This window comes from Gekko japonicus, unplaced genomic scaffold (genome assembly GCF_001447785.1).
Source record: "Gekko japonicus isolate JY-2015 unplaced genomic scaffold, Gekko_japonicus_V1.1 scaffold97, whole genome shotgun sequence".
NCBI classification, from domain to species: domain Eukaryota; kingdom Metazoa; phylum Chordata; class Lepidosauria; order Squamata; family Gekkonidae; genus Gekko; species Gekko japonicus.
In genome coordinates this window covers 367,581-390,229 of record NW_015170278.1, presented here as the reverse complement: position 1 = coordinate 390,229, position 22,649 = coordinate 367,581, and the positions used below count along the sequence as shown (strand labels likewise).

Genomic DNA, 22,649 nt, shown 5'->3' with positions numbered 1-22,649 from the left:
TGGCACAGTGCCCTATTTTGACGACGTGCTGATTGCGGGCGGGTCTGAACAGGAACTACTGGACCGGGTTAAAGAGGTCCTCAGGCGTTTTCAAAATGCCGGTCTCAGAGTTAAGCGCTCAAAATGCACGCTCGGGGTGGAAAGTGTGGACTTCCTGGGGTTTCGCATTGACGCAGAGGGAGTCCACCCCACGGATGAGAAGGTATCTGCAATCCAAAACGCCCCCAGGCCGGTGAGTAAGAAGGAGCTCCAATCCTTTTTAGGACTCCTGAATTTTTATCATGCGTTTTTACCGCATAAGGCATCAGTGGCGGCCCCTTTGCACGCGCTTTTGCACAAGGAGGCAAAATGGAAGTGGGGGCAGGCCGAGGAAAAGGCTTTTGTGGGAGTCAAGGAGCTGCTGACATCTAATGCCGTACTCACGCATTATGATGAACACAAGCTCCTGGTGTTAGCTGCTGACGCTTCACCTTTTGGAGTAGGCGCAGTTTTAAGCCATCTGATGCCTGATGGGAGCGAAGCGCCTATCGCTTTTTATTCTAGATCACTATCTGCGGCAGAGCGGAACTATGCCCAGATAGACAAGGAGGGTCTGGCGTTGGTAGCGGCTGTCAAAAAGTTCCATGATTTTATTTTTGGCAGACGATTTTTGCTGGTCACTGACCACAAGCCGCTACTGGGGATTTTTGCGCCCGATAAGCAATTGCCAAACATCATGTCCCCACGCATGCTTAGATGGGCGATATTTTTGCAGGCTTATGATTTTGACTTAGAGCACCGGCCTGGGAAAGCGATTGGGCATGCGGATGCCCTCAGCCGGTGCCCGGTGCCGGACATTGGCGCAGACCCTGCCCCCGCCTGTGAGGTCTTGGCAATTGAGGAGCTTCCTCGACCCCCGGTATCATCCAGGGACATTGCAGCACACACGGCCAAGGATAGCGTGCTGTCCCGAGTATTAAACTGGGTTTGGAGGGGGTGGCCGGTTGGAAGCGTTGAACCGGAGTTCGGCCCTTACAAAAGCCGTCAAAATGAACTATCCATTTCTAAGGGCTGTGTATTATGGGGGAACAGGGTGGTGGTTCCTGACAAACTCAGGACGAGAGTGTTAGAGTCGCTGCACGAGGGTCACCCCGGTATGGTACACACCAAAGCGTTGGCCAGAGGGTATGTCTGGTGGCCGGGGCTGGACAAAGAGATCGAAGAATGGGTACGAGGGTGTCCCAAATGCCAGCAAGTCAGACCCGATCCCCCACAAGCTACACCCCAAGGCTGGGAGTCATCTGGTAAACCCTGGGCCAGATTGCATATAGATTTTGCTGGCCCTCTCCAAGGGCAAATGTTCCTAATTGTGGTGGACGCTATGTCCAAATGGCTGGAGGTCGTGCATATGAAATCGACCACATCACTTGCTGTGATCCATGCGCTCCGCCGACTTTTTGCCACCCACGGGTTGCCTGACGTCATCGTCAGTGACAACGGGCCTCAATTTGTGTCTGAGGAATTTAGGCTCTTCCTCACGAGTAATGGCATACGCCAAATGACTTCGGCCCCTTTCCATCCGGCATCTAATGGCCAAGCCGAACGGATGGTCAGGACGGCCAAAGAGGCCCTGGGTAAAATGGACGAAGGGGACTGGAGCCAGTGCTAATGGGGCGGAGGCTCACAACTCGGTTAAACAGGTTGCATCCGGATCTCACTGACGATCATTCCGAGCGTACCGACTCACAACCGAAGGTACGAATGTTTGAAAAAGGGGACAAGGTTCTTGCACGGAATTATGCTAATGGTCACTTATGGCTTCCTGGGGTAATATCCGACTCTGTGGGTACTCGCATGTATGTGGTACAGTTGGCTGACGGTCGAGTATGGCGGCGCCACATAGATCAGCTAAGGAGACGTTGGGCTAAGGACAGCGCTGACTCTCCGACGGCTGAATTCCCCAATGTTGAGTGGAGACCCCCAGAGCAGGCGGTGAGTACCGAAGGGCCCGGTACTGTCCCCGAGTCAGGGCAGACCCCTGTGTGCGGGGCTGAAACCCCAGTAGAGTTTGTGCCTGAACCAGGCTGTAGTGAACCCCACAGTGACTCACAACCTTGTGTGCCCATAGAGCCTGCACCGCTTCGCAGGTCTCAGCGTACGCGGCAGATGCCGACTTATCTAAAAGACTACGATTGTAATAAAGTATTTTGGAACAGTTGATGTACAACAGCATGACTTGAATGTATGTAAATAATAAAACAAATGGATGATGACTTAACTTAGGGGGGAGGAATTGTAATGTATTGAAACGATTACATGAATCACCTCATAGGACTCCTATGTTAAGCTTCGAGCCAGACCAGGGCTCCTCTGAGCGAACTTCCTATTGGTCGCTTCGTAACAGCGACCAATCAGAACGATACCATTCCCTAGGAGGGAAAGACTCCCATTGGTCCTTAACTAAGCAATCTCATTGGTTGTTAATTGTAAATAGGCGTGGCTACATTAGCCCGGTTATGTTTAAAAGGAGCATAAGCTCCCACTGTTTTCTGTTCTGGTTTCTTACTGAGTTTAGTGCTTGTTCGTTACTTCCAATAAAGCTGAATCACTTGCTGAATCACTCTACGAGTCCTTTGTTAGCGCGATCTAACAATTAGTGTGTTCCAAAAGACTATTATGTTTACAAGACCCTCATGGCATTTATACTACATTCCTAAGCAGAGTTACATCCTTCTGAGGCAATTGACTTACATCCTTCTGAGGCAATTTACTTTTGTGGACTTGGGTGTAACTCTGTTTAGGATTGCACTGTCATTCGCCTTTCTGTCTATGCCATACAAATCACAGTTACACAAGTGAAAATAACAGCAGAAAAACAATTTGAGCTTCTGTGGTTTGTTCTGGCACAAAATAACATTATGCTCTCGTTTTAGGAAAGAAAAAATCTTACCGCCTTCCAGTTACAACAGGCAAAAGGTCATTTGATTTGGCTTCAGTTATTTTAAAGATGACTTTTTGTAAATCTGATATTCCCACAGCCATGTCTTCTAGCATCCCAATTTCCTCACCTGCATAGATAGAAAAGTAGATTAGAAAATGCACTGAGAAACGTAAAATACAACTGAGTAATCACTCTTTGGGTTTTTTGAAAAGTAACAACGTAAGTCAAGATTTCTCAAATTTGTTGTCAAGCAGCTATATCGCTGTTTAACATGTGGTTTCATAAGCACATCCCATACAGTTCTTGAAAGTTTGGTTAGTGATATGCAAAAACCTGATATTTTATTTCTGTGACGATTTCTCATATCCTCATGTGGACATTATAATGTTACCCACTACAGCAGATACACAGTTTTTGCAATGTAGCACTAAGTCATTGTTAGAAATTGCATTCATATTATCATCTGCATTTGGTTAAATTATGTATAATGTTTTCTGATCTCTTTAAGTCATATAATGCAAAACTGAATCACTGTTGCACATCAAATACAGACCAGATTAACAGTGCAATCTTATGCAAAATCACTCCAGGCTAAGTTCATTGATGTCAGGGCTCAGACTGGAGTAACTCTGTATAGAATTGCACAGCATATTACATAACAGCTTACATATTCAGTAGCTGCTAGATAGGCTTGCCAACCTCCAGGTGGCACCTGGAGATCTCCCACTATTACAATTGATCACCAGACAACGAAGATCAGTTCCCCTGCAGAAAATGGCTGCTTTGAATGGTGGACTCTATGGCATTATAGTCTGCTGAGGTCCCTCTTCTCCCTAAACACTGCTCTCTCCAGGATCCACCCCCAAAATCTCCAGGTATTTCGAAAGCCAAAGCTAGCAACCTTACAGCCAGAAGATTACCAAAGATGGGCACTGGCCGCTCTAGACCAGGCAATTTTGGAGAAGCAATTACTTTAGGAACTACCTTCACTTTGATAGCAGCAGCAGCAGCAGCTCCACTGGCAGTGGGACTGGGTGAGGCTATTGATGTGCTTCCTTGCTGAAACTGGGAGGGAGGGTGTGTACTTTGAAAGGGGGCCGTTTGCCATGTGGCGCAAGCAGTAGGCAGGGGCTGGAAGCCCATGAGAAAAATTAAATCAAGAAGGTTTGCTAAAGTTTGAGAAACACAGATGAAGAGCATATATTTTCAAGGTAGGGGATATTTTTTGACAGATGTTCTTAGCAAGTTACCTCCAAATGGGCAACCTAAGGGTTTCCTCCCTTGCAGTTACCACTTTGAGGAGCAGGAGATTAATGTCCTGATTTTTATTTGCTATTAGTTTGTTTGTCATTGTTGTACAGAACAGAGTGGCTCAGGCTAAGGAACTGGAGGGGAGCAGGGGAGGCCAAGACAATATATCCCAGTGATGAGAGGGCCTACATACAGTGGCATACGAAGGGGGAGGGGGGCAGTCCACCCTGGGCGCAGTTTAAAGAAGGCCTTTGAAGGGGCCCCTCAAAGCCAGCGTCGTCCTGCTGCCTCCAGCTGAAGGTCTTCCCTTTTATTTTTAAAGTGCAGTTCTGGCTACAGCCACTAGGGGTGCTGGGAAGCCAGATCTTGCAAAGCAGTTATTAGGGTGTTGCAGCAAAATAAAACAACCTTTCCCTCTCTTAATTTCTCTCCCTCTTTTCCACACGTTTCTCATTCATTTCTGTCTCTCTTCACCTAATTTTTCTCCCCTCACCCCCCTTATTTTCACTTCTTGGTCTCAAGACCTTCTCATCTCTATCCTGTATTTAAGAGTAGTAAAGTGGCAAACCTTTGTTAATATTATGCTGGGTGTTCTGTACATTGCACTGGTTCTGCTGTGTGCAAAAAACCCCCCCCCCCTCAGTTTCTACTGCAGAGATTCTCTGGTTTGACTTTAGTCTTTTGGAAACAATAAAGAACGAGGGCATCTTCTTTGTGGTACTGTGTTTTTTACATCTAGTCTGGTGAATCTTGTGATGATAGAGATTTATAAAATTATGTATGGGATGGAGAGAGTTGACAAAGAGAATTTTTTCTCCCTCTCCCAAAATACTAGAACTTGAGGGCATCCAATGAAACTGATGGGCAGTAGGTTCAGGACAGACAAAAGGAAATACTACTTTATACAGAGAGTGATTAAAATGTGGAATTTGCTGCCAGAGGATGATAGCCACAGGAATAAAAGGCTTTAAAAGGGGATTGAATAAGGATAAGTCTGCCAATGGCTACTAGCCATGGTGACTGAGGGGAACCTCCACATTCAGAGGCACGAGGCAACATCAGGGGAAGGGCTCAGCTTCTATGCCCTGTTGTTGGCAGTCTAGAGGAACTTTTTGGCCATTGTGTGAGACAGGATGCTAGACTAGATGGACCATTGGTCTGATCCATCAGGGCTCTTCTTACATTCTTATGTTCAGTATTTTGTGATCAATGTTCCCTCTAAGCTGTGGAGTCTTGTGAGCAAAAATTCTACTTTGTGAGCTACTGGCATGAAAGTTGTGAGCGGGCGATTTGGTGACTGCATCAAGAAGTCTGCTCTGGAGCCCTCCTCCCTGAGTTAAGGCAAAAATGTGTGAGCCGGAGGCTAAAAACCTGTGAGCTAGCTCACACTAACTCAGCTTAGAGGGAACACTGTTTGTGATGCTTCGGCTGGTAGTAAAAGTTAGTACAAAGGCAGACTCCTAGCTCTCAAAAATGCCTTGTAGATTTTTTGAATGGTCAGCTCTTGGGCTTCAAAATGGAGAACAGAAGCCCCCACAAGTGCCTGCTCAGAACTTGATGGATTTTTTTTTTTTTGCTGTCAGGTCACAGCTGACTTATGGCGACTCTGTAGATTTTTCAAGGCAAGAGACCCTTGGAGGTGGTTTGCCATTGCCTGCCTCCACTCAGCCCTACTTAGCTTCTGAGATCTGATGAGATTGACTGTCCTGGGGTTATCCAGGCCAGGGCTAGGACAAGTGTAATGTGACTGGCCGAAGGTCACCCAGCAAACTGTCATGGCACGAGTGGGGATTTGAACCTGGATTTCCGAGATCCTAGTCCAACACTTTAAGCTCTACACCACGCTGGCTCTCATGATGGAATACTGTGTTAGAATTTGATTATTATTTTTTTGTACTCGTATGATTATATATACAAAGTTAAATACAAGAAATTTTTCATTGTCTGCGTTTCTTTTCTGGCCATAGAATACAAGTCTGGGTCCAGAGGCACCTTTAAGACCAAACTTTGTTCTGCTGCTTCAGACCAACACGGCTACCCACCCGAATCTATTTTATGGCCATTACTATTATTATTTATTTTATTTTATTATTATTAAAGAGAATAATTTTGTCATATAGAGGAGGGGCCCTGACCTGCATAGCACCAGCCTAGCCTGATCCCGTCAGATCTCAGAAGTTCAGCAGGACCGACATGGAGGCAGGACATGGCAAACCACCTCCAAAGGTCTCTTGCCTTGAAAACTCTGTGGGGTCACCATAGGTCAGCTGTGACTTGATGGCAAAAAAATAGAGGGGGGGTTGTTAAAAAAAATTAGGCTAGGTACGCCACTGCCTACATAGGAGCAAACAGAGAAATAAGACTGGAGGTGGGTGATCATTGTGTACAGGGTTCCCTCTAAGCTGAGTTAGTGCGAGCTAGCTCACAGTGTTTTAGCCTCTGGCTCAGACGTTTTTGCCTTTGCTCAGGAAGGATGGCTCCAAAGCAAACTAATTTATGCGGTAGCCAAATCACTCGCTCACAACTTTAATGACAGTCGCTCACAAAGTAGGAGTTTTGCTCACAAGACTCCACAGCTTAGAGGGAGCATTTTGTGTGTGTGTGTGTGTTTTATAACATGCTGGGACTTCAAGTAACAGAAGAAAAAGGCTCCTTATTTGTCTGTACTGGGCATGGGATGGAGACGGATGGGCCATGAGAAGGAGGCATGTATCAGAGAAACAGAACTCTCCCCCTGTTCCAGTTCGTCCCTCAACCAACAATACTATGTTAATTTAGCCAGTACACCATTGGATCTAAAATTATGGCTGTTACAGGTGATTAAATACCTAAAGATTCAGGACTGATGGCAGGTCAGTTTGTATTGCAACATTAGTTATCCTGGACCTGATGCCATCACCAATACCTGGTTGGGTAAAGACTTCTTCCAGTTGTGTTAATTCACAGTGGTTATGGAAAACACATCCTTCCAGTTCTAAAATACCATCACATGTTTGCAGTTGGTTGCTAGGCACAATACTATAGTGCTGCTTCTTACGTTCCACAGCCCTAAACTTTCAGGGATCAGCATGCCTGAGGGACTGCTATTCCCATTTCAACCTGCCCCAAACTAGTCTCTGTTTTATTCCCCCCCCCCTTCTGAGATCAGGTGGGTGGGAATCAGAGAAAAGGCTTCTTTAGTTTGACTGTGGAATGCCTACTCCTCAGCAGTACACCTGGTAGGTGGCTTGTTAAGCTTTAGGCAAGAGTGGAAAGCTTTTCTGCTTACCCACTTTTGTTCAGCACATGCTTTCAAAAATACTGTGTCCTCATCTTTTACCTGCTGATTTTTTCCCATTCCACCTGCTTCTAATTGTGTATGACGCGGCTTTCATTTTTTATTCTGTTTTTAGCTTTGGATATTGATAATATGAGCCACCTGACACATGTTATTTTTTTGGAGAGGCAGTTGTTAATTTTTTAAAATAAAATATTTTCAGTCAATTAAAGATTTTTTTCCCCAGAAATGGCATATAGTTTATGTATCAAGTAAAAACCAACCTGTATTTTTCTAATTCACAATGGGTGGATGGGTGGGGAGAAATTTATGGTCACCTGTAATACAGTAGACCAGATTAAGCCCAGACACAGTGCTTTGGACCCTTTAGGAAATACTGGTACACATACAAACATGCCCACTGAGTCAAGTGAGAATTTGCTCTTATTGTTACACAGCCTTAGCTCCAACTTAAGACTGGAAGTTTTGGAACCCTCAGAGCTACTTGTGAAGGCAAGCTACGTAGAAGTTGTAAAGCACTTTGCATGTTTACAAAATTTATATCCTTTCACTGGGTAGCTTGCGAACAACCAAAACCATTAAAGTAGCTATAAAATATTAGTTGATACTAATTAAAACATATTAAAACTGTAGCGATACATAACCAATAAAATGATAATACAAGCAAGTCAAAAACAACAAACCACATCATCCTCCATAGGCCTGCTGAATAGCACTAAATGTGTTTATTGAGCCATAAGTTCAGACAGATTTTTCATTTCCAAATAAGTATGTTTAGGAATGCAACCCCAAAGTGCTATTAAAATGTTTAACACATAGTAAAAAAATAGAAATGGTACACTGTTCCTGATCAAAGCTTTCATAACTACTTCATAAAGATACCTGCAGAAGTAGAAATACAGAGCCTGCTAGATGACCACCTTCAAAGGTTTTTATAAGGTTGAACTCAGCAATTAAAATGCTATACTTACTGTATGTACTGAGAAGTCCTTCATATTGAACTATTAACCCTACTGTATGAAGCTGCTGGAGGAAGCCTTGATCGTGTAAACTGGAGTGCAATTTGATTATAAATCCACATACCAGTCCAGCAAGCTAAATGATGATGAAAATGTACAAACAGGTAACATTAGTTACATTAGAAATAAATTAACAGATCAGTTACCCTTTTTAACACTAAGAATTTAATAACAACAAAAACCTTGGTCTTGTTCAAAAGGGGTTGGATCCTACGTTATTAAAATGAACAATACCTCAGCATTTGGGTTTGTTGTACTGAGTTTGTACTCAATGGATTTCAATACCAGGGATAATATCATGATGGACAGAGAGGCTATTTATTAAGGGTACAATGCTGGATTTTAACAACAGCACTATTTAACTCAGGGGCTGCACAAGCATGTTACGTCTTCTCTGAACATGTATTCCTTTTTAAAAACAGTAGTACAATTTCCATTATGGCTTATTCCTTAGAAAATGCCTTCTGGATTATAGGTTTTTTTTACTGAAAAATTAAATGGATTGCGGTGGTTTAAAAAAATTTCCCAAGGGATATTGCAGAAGAAAACCCACAAATTAAAATGCTTTGAGAGTTTTTAGGTGGAGGGTATGTTTCAAACAATAATAAACCAGCAAGACCAGATGGCAGCTGTTTCAGAGATCTGAAGGACTCAAATCTGAACTACTGGCTCTTCTGTGTTGCCTATTCCTCCCATAAACCTTTCAGTATGAATTTATCTGTCAAAAAAGAAAGATGCACAACAGGGAGAGTGAATATTCGGGTCATTAAAAGCCTCCCTCTGAGACATGGACCATTATTCTAAAAGGAACGATGCCAGGTTCTCCGGCCATGAGATAATACCACACAATTTACCTACTATTGCACTGTACCTGCTGTCCTTTCAAAATTAATCTCCAGCTTTGCTAATATTAGAACTCCTGTGTTGAGCTTTTTTTTTTGTTATTGTTGTTCTCTTTCTCCTAAGAAAAGAACTAGAAGAGGAAGGATAGGTCTATGGGTGCAGATGTCCTAAGACTGGGTTTATATTTCCACAAGCAGCACATTTTCTTATTTATTTCTTTGTGTAATTTGACTACTTGGTTATTAAGGGGAAGAAGAAGAAGAAGAAGAGAAGAGATTGGATTTATACCCCGCCCTTCACTTGGAGTCTCAGAGCGGCTTACAAACTCCTTCCCCTTCCCCTCCCCACAACAGACACCCTGTGAGGTGGGTGGGGCTGAGAGAACTCTGACACAAACTGCCCTTTTTCAAGGACAGCTGTGCCAGAGCTTGTGACTGACCCAAGGTCACATCAGCAGGTGCAAGTGGAGGAGTGGGGAATCAAACCCGGTTCTCCCAGATTAGAGTCCGCACACTTAACCACTACACCAAACTGGGGAGTACATAAGAATATTTTGTGCTTAAGACACTTTCTAGCACTGCTGGGACACCCCTCCTGGGAAATCCCTCCCACCCACGTTTTGCATTATGAATGTACAACAGTTTCCTTTGTTTCCATTGAAGACTACTCTCATGACCAGAACAAATGGCTAAAAAGAAACTCTGGAAATCCAGTTGTGATGGATTCTGCAGGTGGCCAGAGGCTCTTGAGAAGATCTCATATGTGACTCCAGAAGCACCGGCAGAAGACAAGAGCTGTGAACTACTTTACAAATCCCTGTGTTTGGAAGACCATAAACTGTTTTTTCAGTAACTTCTGAAGGGCCTCTGAGGTGCTGGAAAAAAAGAAGTAAATGTGCTGCTCGGTGCGGAAGTTTGGCAAACACTCTCCAAACATAGTCCGCTCTTAGTGGAAATTAAGGGACCTGTCTTCTGTTGCCTCACATCAAGCAAGCCAGGGATAGTGACAACTGCAGCTCTGAGGCTGTAACTGTGGAGAGAGAAGGGAATCATTTCCTTTCTTACTGTCTGGATTGGCAGAGTACCATTCAATAGCTATGGGAAAGTGATTGTTTAAAATAGTGGCTTGGTGAACCCTAGCATGGCTTAAGCTGACTGCTCTGTTCACAAAACAAAACAAAAAAAAGGAAATAAAGGAAAACAAAAAGAAGTTTATAAAATGGAAGAAGCACCTACTGCTTGACTGAAGACAATATCTCTTCTTAGTGTCAGCATTAAACATTGTGGCAAACTACATGCAAGTTCTTGAAGCAGAACAAAAGACATTGATTGCCTTGCCCTAGTCACCACCTCTCCAATGCAGTCTTTCAGTGTAACTGTGAGTGGATAAAGCTGTTCATACCAGTCACCTGTAAGAAAAGAGGAATGGTCAAGAATAGCCATCAAAGTATAGCAAGTCTCCCTTGTGAAGCTAAGCTAGAAAAAGAGTGAACGCTTCCTCCTCAATTGGTTGCGCACTCTCCCTTACAGGCATGTGCTTCTTGACAGAACTCCACTTTCTTTTTGCAGTTCCAGCTCTTATGTGGGATGGAGAGGTTCTGCCAGATACCTCTGACCCATTATGAAGTAACCATACTCACAACAGATTTGGAAAATATGTGGATTAAATTGGCCACAACTTTATTGATTACAGCTGTAAGAAGCATAGACACAGCATGGGTCCAACGAATCCAGCGCATCAGCTGGCTCCACGCCAGCCAATGTACCCCATCACCCAGCCAGCAGGCCTGGGTGAAGATTGCGGAATGGCAGGTTGCTGGAGATCACATGTTCTCCCCTGCCATCTGGTCGTGAGGGCAAGCGCTGGTAGTCCTTGAGCAGGCTTGCTCCTAATAGCCCTCATGCCAAGACCCCTTAAGGTGGTCCCCATATCCAGGAAGTGGCACGCAGGCCAACTTCCATAAATGGATCTGGCCCCATGCTGTTACTGCCACAAGAGCCAGGTGGGCCCCCCGCCCAGTTCCCGCCAACGTTCCTACAGCTGTAGCCAAGATAGCAGGGAATGTTGCACTCCATGCAGCCAAATGTCCATGGCCTATGAAGTCAGATGCACCCCATAAGGTTGGAACAGAGGTTCTAACCTCTGAGCAATATCTGGATGACATATCCACATGCCTCCCATGGCCTCCACAGCCCTGCCCAGTCTGCCAGACACCTTTCACCTTGCAACATCCACCTTCCCGGGGTGAGCGGCTCCCTGCCATGAACGTTGCTCCAACCAGTCTGGCCAAAAGACAAACGTGTTGGCTAAGTCTCCCCTCAAAAATGCCAATTTGGCTAATGCCTGGTGCAGAAGGAACACACCCGTTTGCTCAGCTAAATCATTCTCCCTGAGTTGAAACACCAGTGTGTCAGGGGGACGGCTCACTGTCCTACAGCAGGCTATTGTGGGCCTTAACACCCCCCACACACACCACATCCCTTTCTCACCAATCCCCCAGAAGGGCCATACGTAATGGCAGGGTCTCAGCTAATTACTCTTGGCATTCCACAATTAAGGATACGTCTGCCTGCCCATCAATCTCCAATTTTGACATATTTCCTTCCTATGTTTTCCCTCAGAATTAAACCCAAACAAGTGGTAACCATATAAACTAAGCTTGTTATTCCTGTTTGGTTGTTGAATCTGTATAACATCTTCATTGTGCTGTATGCTAATTTACTGCTTGCCCTCTACCTAGATGTATGGACTGGCAAGTTCCATTTCATCATATCTGAAGATATGCGCATGAAAGTTTATATCTTGAATAAAACCTTGTTGGCCTTAAAGGTGCCACTGGACTCAAGGAGAAAGCTAACATGCATAATTTCAGAGTCTAATCTCAGCACTTCCCATTCATGTCCTCACTCTACCAGCAAGGAATTAAACAGACTGAAGGTGGCAAGTGATACAGCAAAAGATTCTGTTTCCTGTTTAATCTAGCAATTAAGTAGGTTATACAAAATGCTGAGTGTTAGGGAAAGAAGCTGAAAAAAACTGCAATGCAGTATCAAACAATAGTTGTTAGCCTAACCATTTCAAGCAAAGTCTCTTCCAATAAATAAACATTTTAAATGCTCCAAAACTTATTTATATAAAATAAATAGATTATTTAATTAATCTACTTCTTGAATGCCTAAACTCTTTGAAATGGATTACTGTCTGTCTGCTCCAGTTTGGTGAGCCAGTTTGGTGTAGGAGAGCCAGTTTGGTGTAGTGGTTAAGTGTGCGGACGCTAATCTGGGAAAACCGGGTTTGATTCCCCACTCCTCCACTTGCACCTGGCTGGATGACCTTGGGCAAGCCGTAGCTCTGATAAGAGCTGTTCTTGAAAAAGAGCAGTTTCTGTCAGAGCTCTCTCAGCTCACCTACCTCAGGGTGTCTGTTGTGGGGAGGGGAAGGGAAAGGAGTTTGTAAACTGCTCTGAGACTCCCTTGGGTAGTGAAGGGCGGGGTATAAATCCAATCTCCTCCTCCTCCTCCTCTTGCGCAGCACTTGATACCAAAGATGGCAAGGAGTGAGTGGCCTTCTTATAATACTACACTTTATTTTTTTTCTACCACTATCCAAAATAACCATAATCATATAACATTTACTCCTGTACAATTCCTCAAATGAATTTTATTAGGACAGTCTACAGTTCAGAGGTCCTAGAGTTTTATTGCAAATAGTCAATATACAGCATAGCAAATTCCAACTAAACATTTCATATATAGAAACTCATCAAATGCAGTTTAAGCTATTCAATAAAAACAGTGACTTACCTAAGGGACCACCTTTCCTCATATGTTCCCCCGTGAGCACTACGGTCTGGGTCGCAACACCTCCTGGCAATGCCAGGTCCCAAAGAGGCCAGGCTGGCCGCTATCAGGGCCAGGGCTTTCTCGCTGGCGGCTCCTACCTGGTGGAACGAGCTCCCAGAGGAGATCTGGGCCCTGCGGGACCTTGCACAGTTCCGCAGGGCCTGTAAGACAGAGCTCTTCCGCCAGGCGTATGAGTAGGAGCCGCCACTACCATCACTACTGTTCCATCATAACCCGGCCCTGGAAGAAGGAACATCAGCGTTTCCCGGAACAGATGACGCTGAGTAGGTAGAGCAGTGTAATAGAGTAGTTGTAATATGCCATCTGTGGAATATCATGGTAGAACATCTAGAGCACTTCTGTTAATATTAATGTTACTGTACTGTAGTGGTTTTAAATGGTTTTAAATATGTTTTATACTGGCTTGTGCCTCTTTGTAAGCTGCCCTGAGCTCGCGTAGCGGGGAGGGCGAGGTATAAATTGAACTTATAAATAAATTAATGAATTAATTAATAAAACCACAGTAGAAGAAAAGTCTTCCGTTATGCTACAGAGGGCAAGTCAGGTGATATATATGAGCCTCCTATTCTGCAGTGTTGGGGCAACCATAGAAAAGGCCTATGATGGTATTCCTCAGAATAGCATTAAGGGCAAATATTAAAGGCATAAAAATCTATATGTGAATATTCTTTCAGATTCTCAGATGCCAGATCATGTAAGGCTTTAAGGATGAAGCATCTTGATTTGTGAGAAGAAACAAACTGGGAACCAGTGAAGTGTTAGAGCACAGGTGCTATGCGTTCCCTTCTGCTCAAGCCTGTCAAAATACAGGAGGCAGTTTCTAAAAGTTCTGGGCACAAAGTGCGTTTCAATTGTCTAACCTCAAAGTTACCAAGGTGTGCATGACAGAGCCCATTTCTTTGACACATTTGCCACAAGCTGATAAGAGGTACCCAGTAAAAAATGCAATTTGCAGTCCTAAAAACAGAACGATCTAGGGACAACCCCAGGCTCTGAACCTGAACTGCTCTGTACCACAGAGCAGTAGGGAACCAGATACCCAGTCAAAAGAAGTCCCTTCAGTGCAAAGAGGAGGAGGAGGAGGAGATTGGATTTATACCCCGCCCTTCACTACCCAAAGGAGAGTGTCAGAGAGGCTTACAAACTCCTTTCCCTTCCCCTCCCCACAACAGACACCCTGTGAGGTAGGTGGGGCTGAGAGAGCTCTTTCCAGAAACTGCTCTTTTTCAAGAACAGCTGTGCCAGAGTTATGGCTTGCCCAAGGTCATCCAGCCAGGTGCAAGTGGAGGAGTGGGGAATCAAACCCGGTTCTCCCAGATTAGAGTCCGCGCACTTAACCACTACACCAAACTGCCATGTACTTTAAACCCTTCTGTCAATCACTGCTGTTTTTTGCAGCCTTTTTTTCTTTTTAAAAAAAAATTAATTGAAAAATTCACCATACCCATGGCATAGAACAATACCCTACCAAACTAAACCAAAGAACATTATAAATACACACTATATCTTCTATCCATATTCATGTAGTACACCCAGAGAAAAATCCAAATTATACTATACTACAAAATTCCTTAGGTCTAAAAATTCCTTATACATTTGTCAAGCCTTTATATGTATATACATACAATAGGAGATCAGAAATTCCTTATAATATATATTATAGGAGACAATTTCCTTATCTTGCAAAAATAATAGAATAGGAGAGCAAATGGCTTGAGAATTTTTACAATAAACTTCAAAATTTTGAATACCTGTAGAATAATTTATTTTACCCAGCATAAAGTGATTCCAAATAGAGTCATACCAATTTCGTATTGGAGGCCCTTTCTTCTGTTTCCATTGCTTAGCAATCTCTAACCTAGCAATTGCCAATGGAGTTGTTATTGTAACCAGCTTGATTTTATCTACTTGTTCTGTTAAGCCTATTTCTAAAATAATATTTTTTAGATTTTTGGGGATCTATGGACCAACTGTTATCTCAGTTTGAAATAATACTTTATTCCAAAATAATACTTTATTCCAAAACGTTTGAATAGAGGGACACAGCCAAAAGCAATGCATGAAATTTCCCACTGAACCACATCCTTACCAACATTTTTTTTACTTGGATTTTTGAAAACTTAGCTATTTTCATCAGAGTTAAATAGCTTCTATGTAAAATCTTAAATGGATTAAAATAGATTGTTGAAATCTTGGAGTTAAAACTTGGGGCCTTCCAGGCTTTTTCAAAATCATCCTTAGTGATTCTACCATCACAATCTGCTATCCATGCTTTTTACCTGATAAAATGGAGTTCTTTTGTAAATACAATAATTTATATATTTTAGATAGAAGACCTTTCGGACTTCTTTTTCTTTGCTTGAAAAGTACCGTATTTTTTGGACCATAAGACTCACTTTTTCTTCCAAAAAAAGTGGGAGGAAAAGTGAGTGCGTCTTATGGACCTAAGGTTCAGAATATTTTCCCCCCTGTTTTCCTCCTTTAAAAACTAGGTGCGTCTTAAGGTCAGGTGCGTCTTATGGTCCGAAAAATACGGTAATTCTAAAGTGGTTAGAGGTGTTTCCCAATTTCTCATTATACCTAACGATTTTAAAATATGTCTAATTTGATAATAATTTAACCAATATATTTTTTCCTGCAAAACTGCCTCTATCTGTAGTTTGGAAAGAATTTGGCCATTTGATATAAAGTCCATCATCCTAGCAAAACCTTTAGAATACCAAAATCTAAAAGGAGAATTACTTTGAGCTGGGGGAAACCACCATACTTGATTGGTATAAAAAGCATATCTAGAGATTAAAGGTCATTTCTATATTTATCCCCGATTTTCAAAGAGACATTTGCAGCCTTTTACGCAAAAATCTGAGCTTCTACAACGGTACCTAATTTTTGTCACTGAGATGCACACACAAGATTTTGCACTCCAGAAGCCAATATGCCAATCCCCGTGACAATTAAATCAGGTAAAACTAGATATAAAGAGAACTTGGAATATCTATGTTGGTGACTGAATACGGCCAATTAAGCATCCCTAATCTGGATGGAATTGAATTGGAACTGTATATTGATTAATTGTACCCAACATACTTTGGTACATGTGCAAACTCCCATTATGTCTCATGGCAAATGTCTCTAAAAAGAATGTGATCTTTGAAAGTAGTTTGTGATATCGCATGAGTGACTGCAGTTCAAAGGAGAAGACTCAAAATCCCCACAGGTGTACCTGAAGCCCTTGAAATAGATCCTTTGATGTCAGTCGCTTGGGTACTAATAGATCACTCATTCCAAAAGTCAACCATCATTAGCTTTTCATAGATCATAGCAGAAGCAGTCAGTGAGTATGCCCACCTTATCTTTTAAACACTAACATTTATAAAATGGGAAGTAAAGATGTTTTGCTAATGTTTGCTAGCATCATATCTCACACAATTATTCTATCAGTCTGTTTTTAAGTCACATGTATAAATACAACTTCTATGTGTGAATGAAACATTACCCTCCACCAGGATACATTAATACTTCAAATCTTCTTGCAAATTTCGAATTTTATGAAAAGTGGAAGTATGGCCAATAGCAACATTTACTATTTACAATGAATACCAAGATTGTACTGTGCTTCACACCAATCTCCTTCCTTAAAAATGAATGTTTTCTACCTGCTTTACCCTGCAGTGAAATCATAATGCTTTGCTGATGACACCATAGATAGTTACCATGGAAACTGATATCTCAAATTCAGCCTTAAGAAAGCACTCCAAAATCAGAAAGATAAAAGAGAAAATATTCCTAGTCTAAAGTTAAGAATCTCAGAGATAAACCAAAGGGATATATATGATGAAATGAAAGTGCTATGAATTGTGATAGAAGATAAAAAACAACACCCTAAAATACATCCTAGTATGTTCTAAAAACAACTCAGCCTCCTAACATTTAAACTAACAAAAATTAATGTTTCGTATTTTTTCTATACAGTGCCAGATAAATCAGAGGTGAATACTTGCTTATATTCCACACACACACTTCCCTTATATCAAAACAACAATACCTGAACTTCTACCAGAAAACGGTGGTTGCTTACCTGTAACCGTTGTTCATTGAAAGTGGCTTCTATGCGGGCACACATGGGACTGCAGTAGGCAGGCCGACCACCGGGAGGAGCTAGCGAGCTTCTTTTTAGAATTTTCAACCCGAGGGCTAGGCTCCAACGAGGAGGCGGTTTCCCGCCCAAAACACCACCTGACCTGGGCGGAGCCAGCCCTCTCCCCTCAGTTCTCCTCTGCCGCTTATTGTCGCGGAAGACTCCCACAGTGGGGAAGGAGGGAGGGATGTGTGCCCGCACAGAAGCCACTTTCAATGAACAACGGTTACAGGTAAGCAACCACCGTTTTCATTTTCAAGGCTTCTGTGCGGTCCCACATGGGAGATTAGCAAGTTTACTCACTTGGAAGGAGGGAGTGGGAGACTTCAGCGGAATATCGACTGCAGCACAGCCGTGCCCATCGCTGCATCCCTCCTCGCATCAACGTCCATCGCATAGTGTTTGACGAACGTCGAAGGCGTCGACCACGTGGCCGCTCTGCACACCTCCAGCAGGGGCAACCCTGCCTGAAACGCCACAGATGTTGCTTGAGAGCGTGTCGAGTGTGCAGACAACACCAGGGGGCATTGCTTACCAGCCCCTTCATATGCCAATTGTATAGCTTTACAAATCCAACGGGAAATAGTCTGCGACGACGCAGCCTTACCCTTCTTTGACCCACCAAAGCATACAAATAAAGAGGACACAGTACGGAATGGCTGAGTCCTCTGCAAATAAAAGAGCAAAGCGCGCCTGACATCCAGTGAATGTAAGGAACGCTCCGCTTCTGAAGAGTGGTTCGGAAAGAACACAGGTAATATGATGTCTTGTGACATATGAAACTTGGATACTACTTTGGGTAGAAAATCCAAACGTGGACGGAGAACCACTCTATCCTTATGGAACCTGAGAAAGGGTGACTCTGTGGACAGAGCCGCTAATTCCCCAACTCGTCTTGCGGACGTGATTGCGACCAAAAACGCTACTTTGTAGGATAAAAATGATAAGTCACACGTAGCCAGTGGTTCAAAGGGTTTATATATCAAACGAGATAAAACCAGAGAGAGACTCCATGAGGGTAGAGGCAACTGGGAAGGGGGATACAAATTATTGAGACCCCGGAGAAATCTCTTTGCATCTTTAGAAGCAAAAAGGGACACCCCCTTCACAGGTACATGATTAGCCGAAATTGCAGCTAAGTACACCTTAAGAGAGGAATTGGACAAACCTTCCTGTTTGAGGTGGGACAAAAACTCTAGTACCAAAGGCAACCCACAGTTAGTAGGATCGACGTGTTTGCGTGATACCCATGTAGAAAACAGTCTGAATTTAGCCTCGTAAGATCTCCGCGTGGACAACTTACGTGCAGCTAATAGTATGTGTTGCACTGCCGGGCAGTAGGCCGATCGGGCCGAATTCGCCAGGCAGTTAGTTTGAGGGACGAGATCCCCGGTTCGGACGGAAGAAGACCTGACACTAGGTCCGTCTCCTCCGGGAACACTTGGAATTGTCCTTGTGCCAGTGACAATAGGTTCGGGAACCACGCTTGGCGGGGCCAAAAAGGAGCCACCAATATCAGGTCCGCATCTTCTGCATGAGCTCTGGCTACCACTCTGTTTAGGAGTGGTAGAGGTGGGAATGCGTAACAGAACAGACCTGCCCAAGGAATGTCGAAAGCGTCCCCTAGGGAATGGTGCGCATAGGCCGCCCTGGAGCAGAACATTGCGCATTTTGCATTGGCTGGAGTGGCGAAAAGATCCACCATGGGTGTGCCCCAAGAACGGAACAGAGGATAGAGGTACCGCATGTTGATGGACCATTCGTAAGTGTTCTGAAACACTCTGCTCAGATGGTCGGCACGAACATTCAACCGGCCTGCTATGTGGATGGCCGTAACGTGTGCCTTTATTTGTATGACCTGGTGCCACAATTTTAGGGTCTCTTTGGTGAGGGCCACTGACGTGGTACCTCCCTGCTTGTTTATATAATATTGCACAGTGGTGTTGTCTGTGTGAAGCATCACCCTGCGTCCTTGAAGTTGCGCTGCAAAAGAGGAAAAGGCACATCTCACTGCTTTCATCTCTAAGATGTTGATGTGTAACCTTGATTCCCCTACGGTCCACAGACCTTGCGCAGCCAAACACCCACAGTGCGCACCCCAACCCAGGAGTGATGCATCAGTGTACAAATGGGTGTCATGTTTCTGGAACCCAAAGGGGATCCCCGCAGCTATGTTTGATGGCGATAGCCACCAGTCTAAAGATTTGAGAACTACCCGAGGCATAGTTAAGCTAACTCGGGGTGAGTGTATATGAGCGCGGAAATTGCGCAGAAACCAAGTCTGAAACACCCTGAGATGTAGCCTGGCAAAGGGAACTACCGAGGTGGTAGCAGACAAATGTCCCAACAGGCATTGGAAAAATGAGGCATGCCTGCGTCTAAGGTGGCGTAGGGCTCTGATGAACCGTGCAATCCGCTCGGCTCTGATCGAGGGCAGGTAGGCTCTTGCCGATACGGAATCCAAAATCGCTCCTATGAACTCAATTCGTTGAGTAGGGGAGAGCTTAGACTTTTGGAAGTTCACTAGCAGTCCCAACGACTGCAACGTAGTAAGTACCAACTCCAACTGGGCGTGGAGTAGAGCAGGCGTGTCTGCAACTAGCAACCAATCATCCAAATAAGGATAAAGAATGCAGCCCCGCAGTCTCAGGTGAGCCACAACAACGGATAAACACTTTGTGAATACCCGTGGTGCGGACGCCAATCCAAAAGGGAGTACCTTATATTGGAAAGAGCGCCCGCAATGGTGAAAGCGAAGGAACTTTTGGCAAGTTTTATGTATCGCTATGTGGAAGTATGCGTCAGTCAGATCAATAGTGACAAAATACGCCCCAGGACGTAACAGTAAGATCACATCTTGCAACGACAGCATACGGAACCTTGGCTTTCGTAGGAAAGTATTCAGGTTCCGTAAATCCAAAATAGGTCTCTCCCCACCATCCTTTTTATCTATAAGGAAGAAAGGGGAGCAAAACCCTGGGTCATCATCCGAGGACACCTCTGCGATGGCCCCTTTGTTCAGAAGATCTGACACTGGTCCCGACAACGGCTGGATCACGTTGTCGCGACATAAAGACAAACAGGGCAATGGTGGATAGGATAACCATTCTAACAGATAACCAAACTTTATTACAGATAACACCCAGTTATCATCAGTAATAGCCAACCATTTGTCATAAAAGAAAGATAAACGAACCCCAAACTTAAAGTCTGGGCCTAGTCACGGGGCCTCTGCCCCTCTAGCAGGTTGGTCACGGTGAGCCCTATTCCCTGACGGAAATTTGGACCTCTGACGCCTATTTTGATAGGACGTCTGGTACCCTTGTCTCGGAGGCTGATAATTTTGCCTCTGAAACGGTTCATGGAAGCGGTATGGGCGGGAATAGCGGTGGGACGGCTTAGGCCAATACCTGGATCTGTGAGTAGGGTTGTTGGGAGCAGTGATGCCAAAGGATCTGGCCTGCAACTTATATTTACGAATGCGTTCCAGGAACTCATCAGTTTCCTGACTGAACAATTCCTTCCCTTCAAAGGGTAAATCTTCAAGTTTAGCTCGTGTATCAAGGGGTAACGCCGAGGATCGAAGCCAAGCATGTCTCCTCAGCACTATAGCGGATCCCATTGCTCTACTCTGGCAATCCGTGGTATGGCGGGCCGCGTTGACCTGTAATTTACCTAAACGCTTGCCCTCGTCTGCTATCACCTTAGCCAAACATCTCTGATCAGGGTCAAGTTGGTCCAGGTAAGGGGTCAGTTTATCCCACAAAAGGTGGTTATAGAGCCCCATGACAGCCTGGAAGTTTGATATACGCAACCCCATAGCTTCGGAAGAGTAAATCTTCCTGCCTAACGTATCAAGCTTGCGGCCTTCCCTATCATTAGGGGTGGTCCGCGTCCCCACTCTAGTACGAGCTGGGATGACCTCAGCAATAAAGGAATTAGGTGGGGGATGTCTCGTCAAAAACTGCACGTCAGAGTCAATGACTTTGTAAAGGCCTTCCATCCGTCTTCCAGAAGGAGCCGTGGAGGATGGGTGCGTCCAAGCCGCCATCATCACCTCCTGCAACCCTTGTAGGCATGGCAGAGCCACTGGACCAGTATCAGGGGTAAACAACGCCTGCATAAGCGGATCTTGTGTCCGTTGTTCAGATGCAGCGTGCCTCAAATTCAAGGCCTTGGCCATCCGAATAATCTGGTCAGCCAACGATGACAGGTCTTCAGATGGTGACACTGCTGCCGGATCTGCAATCGCCTCGTCAGGCGAAGGGAGTGATCTTACATCCGATTCAGCATCCGAATGCGACCCCATAGAGAAGCCTCCAGCGTCCGGATTGTAGTAGAGATCCTCAATAGGCTCGCCTTGAAGTATCATAGGCGACATCGATCGGTGCTGCAAGCTAGCGGAAGCCTCCTGAGTGCAGTGGCAAGGAAGCCACGGTGGGGGCATCTGTATATCCTCATCCGGAAGCGGACTGACGGACCCGACCATCAGGAGATCCGGTGAAGGCGATCTGTCTCCTTGGCGCAGTTCCAACACTGGAGACATATCGGTACCGAGCACCGGTACCGATGCACGCTCTGCCTGTTCGCTCGGTGCCGAGCGGATGTCTCGGCGTCGAGGAGAGCGACCTCTCGACGTCGAGCGTGGCGCCGAACCATCCCCGCGCCGAGGCGACGGTGACCGTCTGCGCCGAGTCGGCGTCGATCCCTCGGTTCCGACGTCCTCGGTACCGAGGCGCATCGGCGGCGAAGAACGCTCCTGCGTCTTCTTATGCTTTTTGGCCTTTTTGGCCGGCGGTACTGAGCCAGCGCGAGACTGGGCAACCGCCTTAGCAGCTTTTGGCCGTATCGGGGCTGAGCACACCGAAGGGGTCTTCACTTTCTCTTGCTGGCCAGCAGTAGATACGGACAGGGCCCTCTCCCACAGCGCCGCTTTCAATTTGGCAGACCTCCCTTCACGAGCCCTCGGGGTGAGGGCCTTACAGGCCTTACAGGCTGCCATATTATGGGTCTCTCCCAAACACAGCACACAGGCTGAGTGCTCGTCAGACTTAGACATCTTAGCCCCACAAGTCTTACAATTTTTGAAGAGGGCCACTTTCTCCTTTTTCTCTTCTTTCTTTGAAGCCATTTTTCTTCTGAGGAAAATGTCTTCCCTCAAGCTTAGTTGTTCGCTCGCTCGAAGAACACGTCCTCTTTCGGTGGCGGCAGAAAGAGAACTGAGGGGAGAGGGCTGGCTCCGCCCAGGTCAGGTGGTGTTTTGGGCGGGAAACCGCCTCCTCGTTGGAGCCTAGCCCTCTCGGGTTGAAAATTCTAAAAAGAAGCTCGCTAGCTCCTC

At 44.9% G+C, this 22,649-nt stretch overlaps 1 protein-coding gene across 1 annotated transcript in view; it reads right to left on the bottom strand.

Annotated features, from left to right (window-relative positions):
- The window catches only part of INPP4B (inositol polyphosphate-4-phosphatase type II B), a 373,171-nt gene that overhangs the window by 67,420 nt on the left and 283,102 nt on the right, over positions 1 to 22,649 (bottom strand). The window contains exons 19-21 of the mRNA XM_015417726.1: positions 10,546 to 10,718; positions 8,420 to 8,543; positions 2,930 to 3,047 (exon numbers count right to left, since the gene is read on the bottom strand). Coding sequence (XP_015273212.1) covers positions 2,930 to 3,047; positions 8,420 to 8,543; positions 10,546 to 10,718 — 415 coding nt within the window. The remainder of the gene's footprint in view (positions 1 to 2,929; positions 3,048 to 8,419; positions 8,544 to 10,545; positions 10,719 to 22,649) is intronic.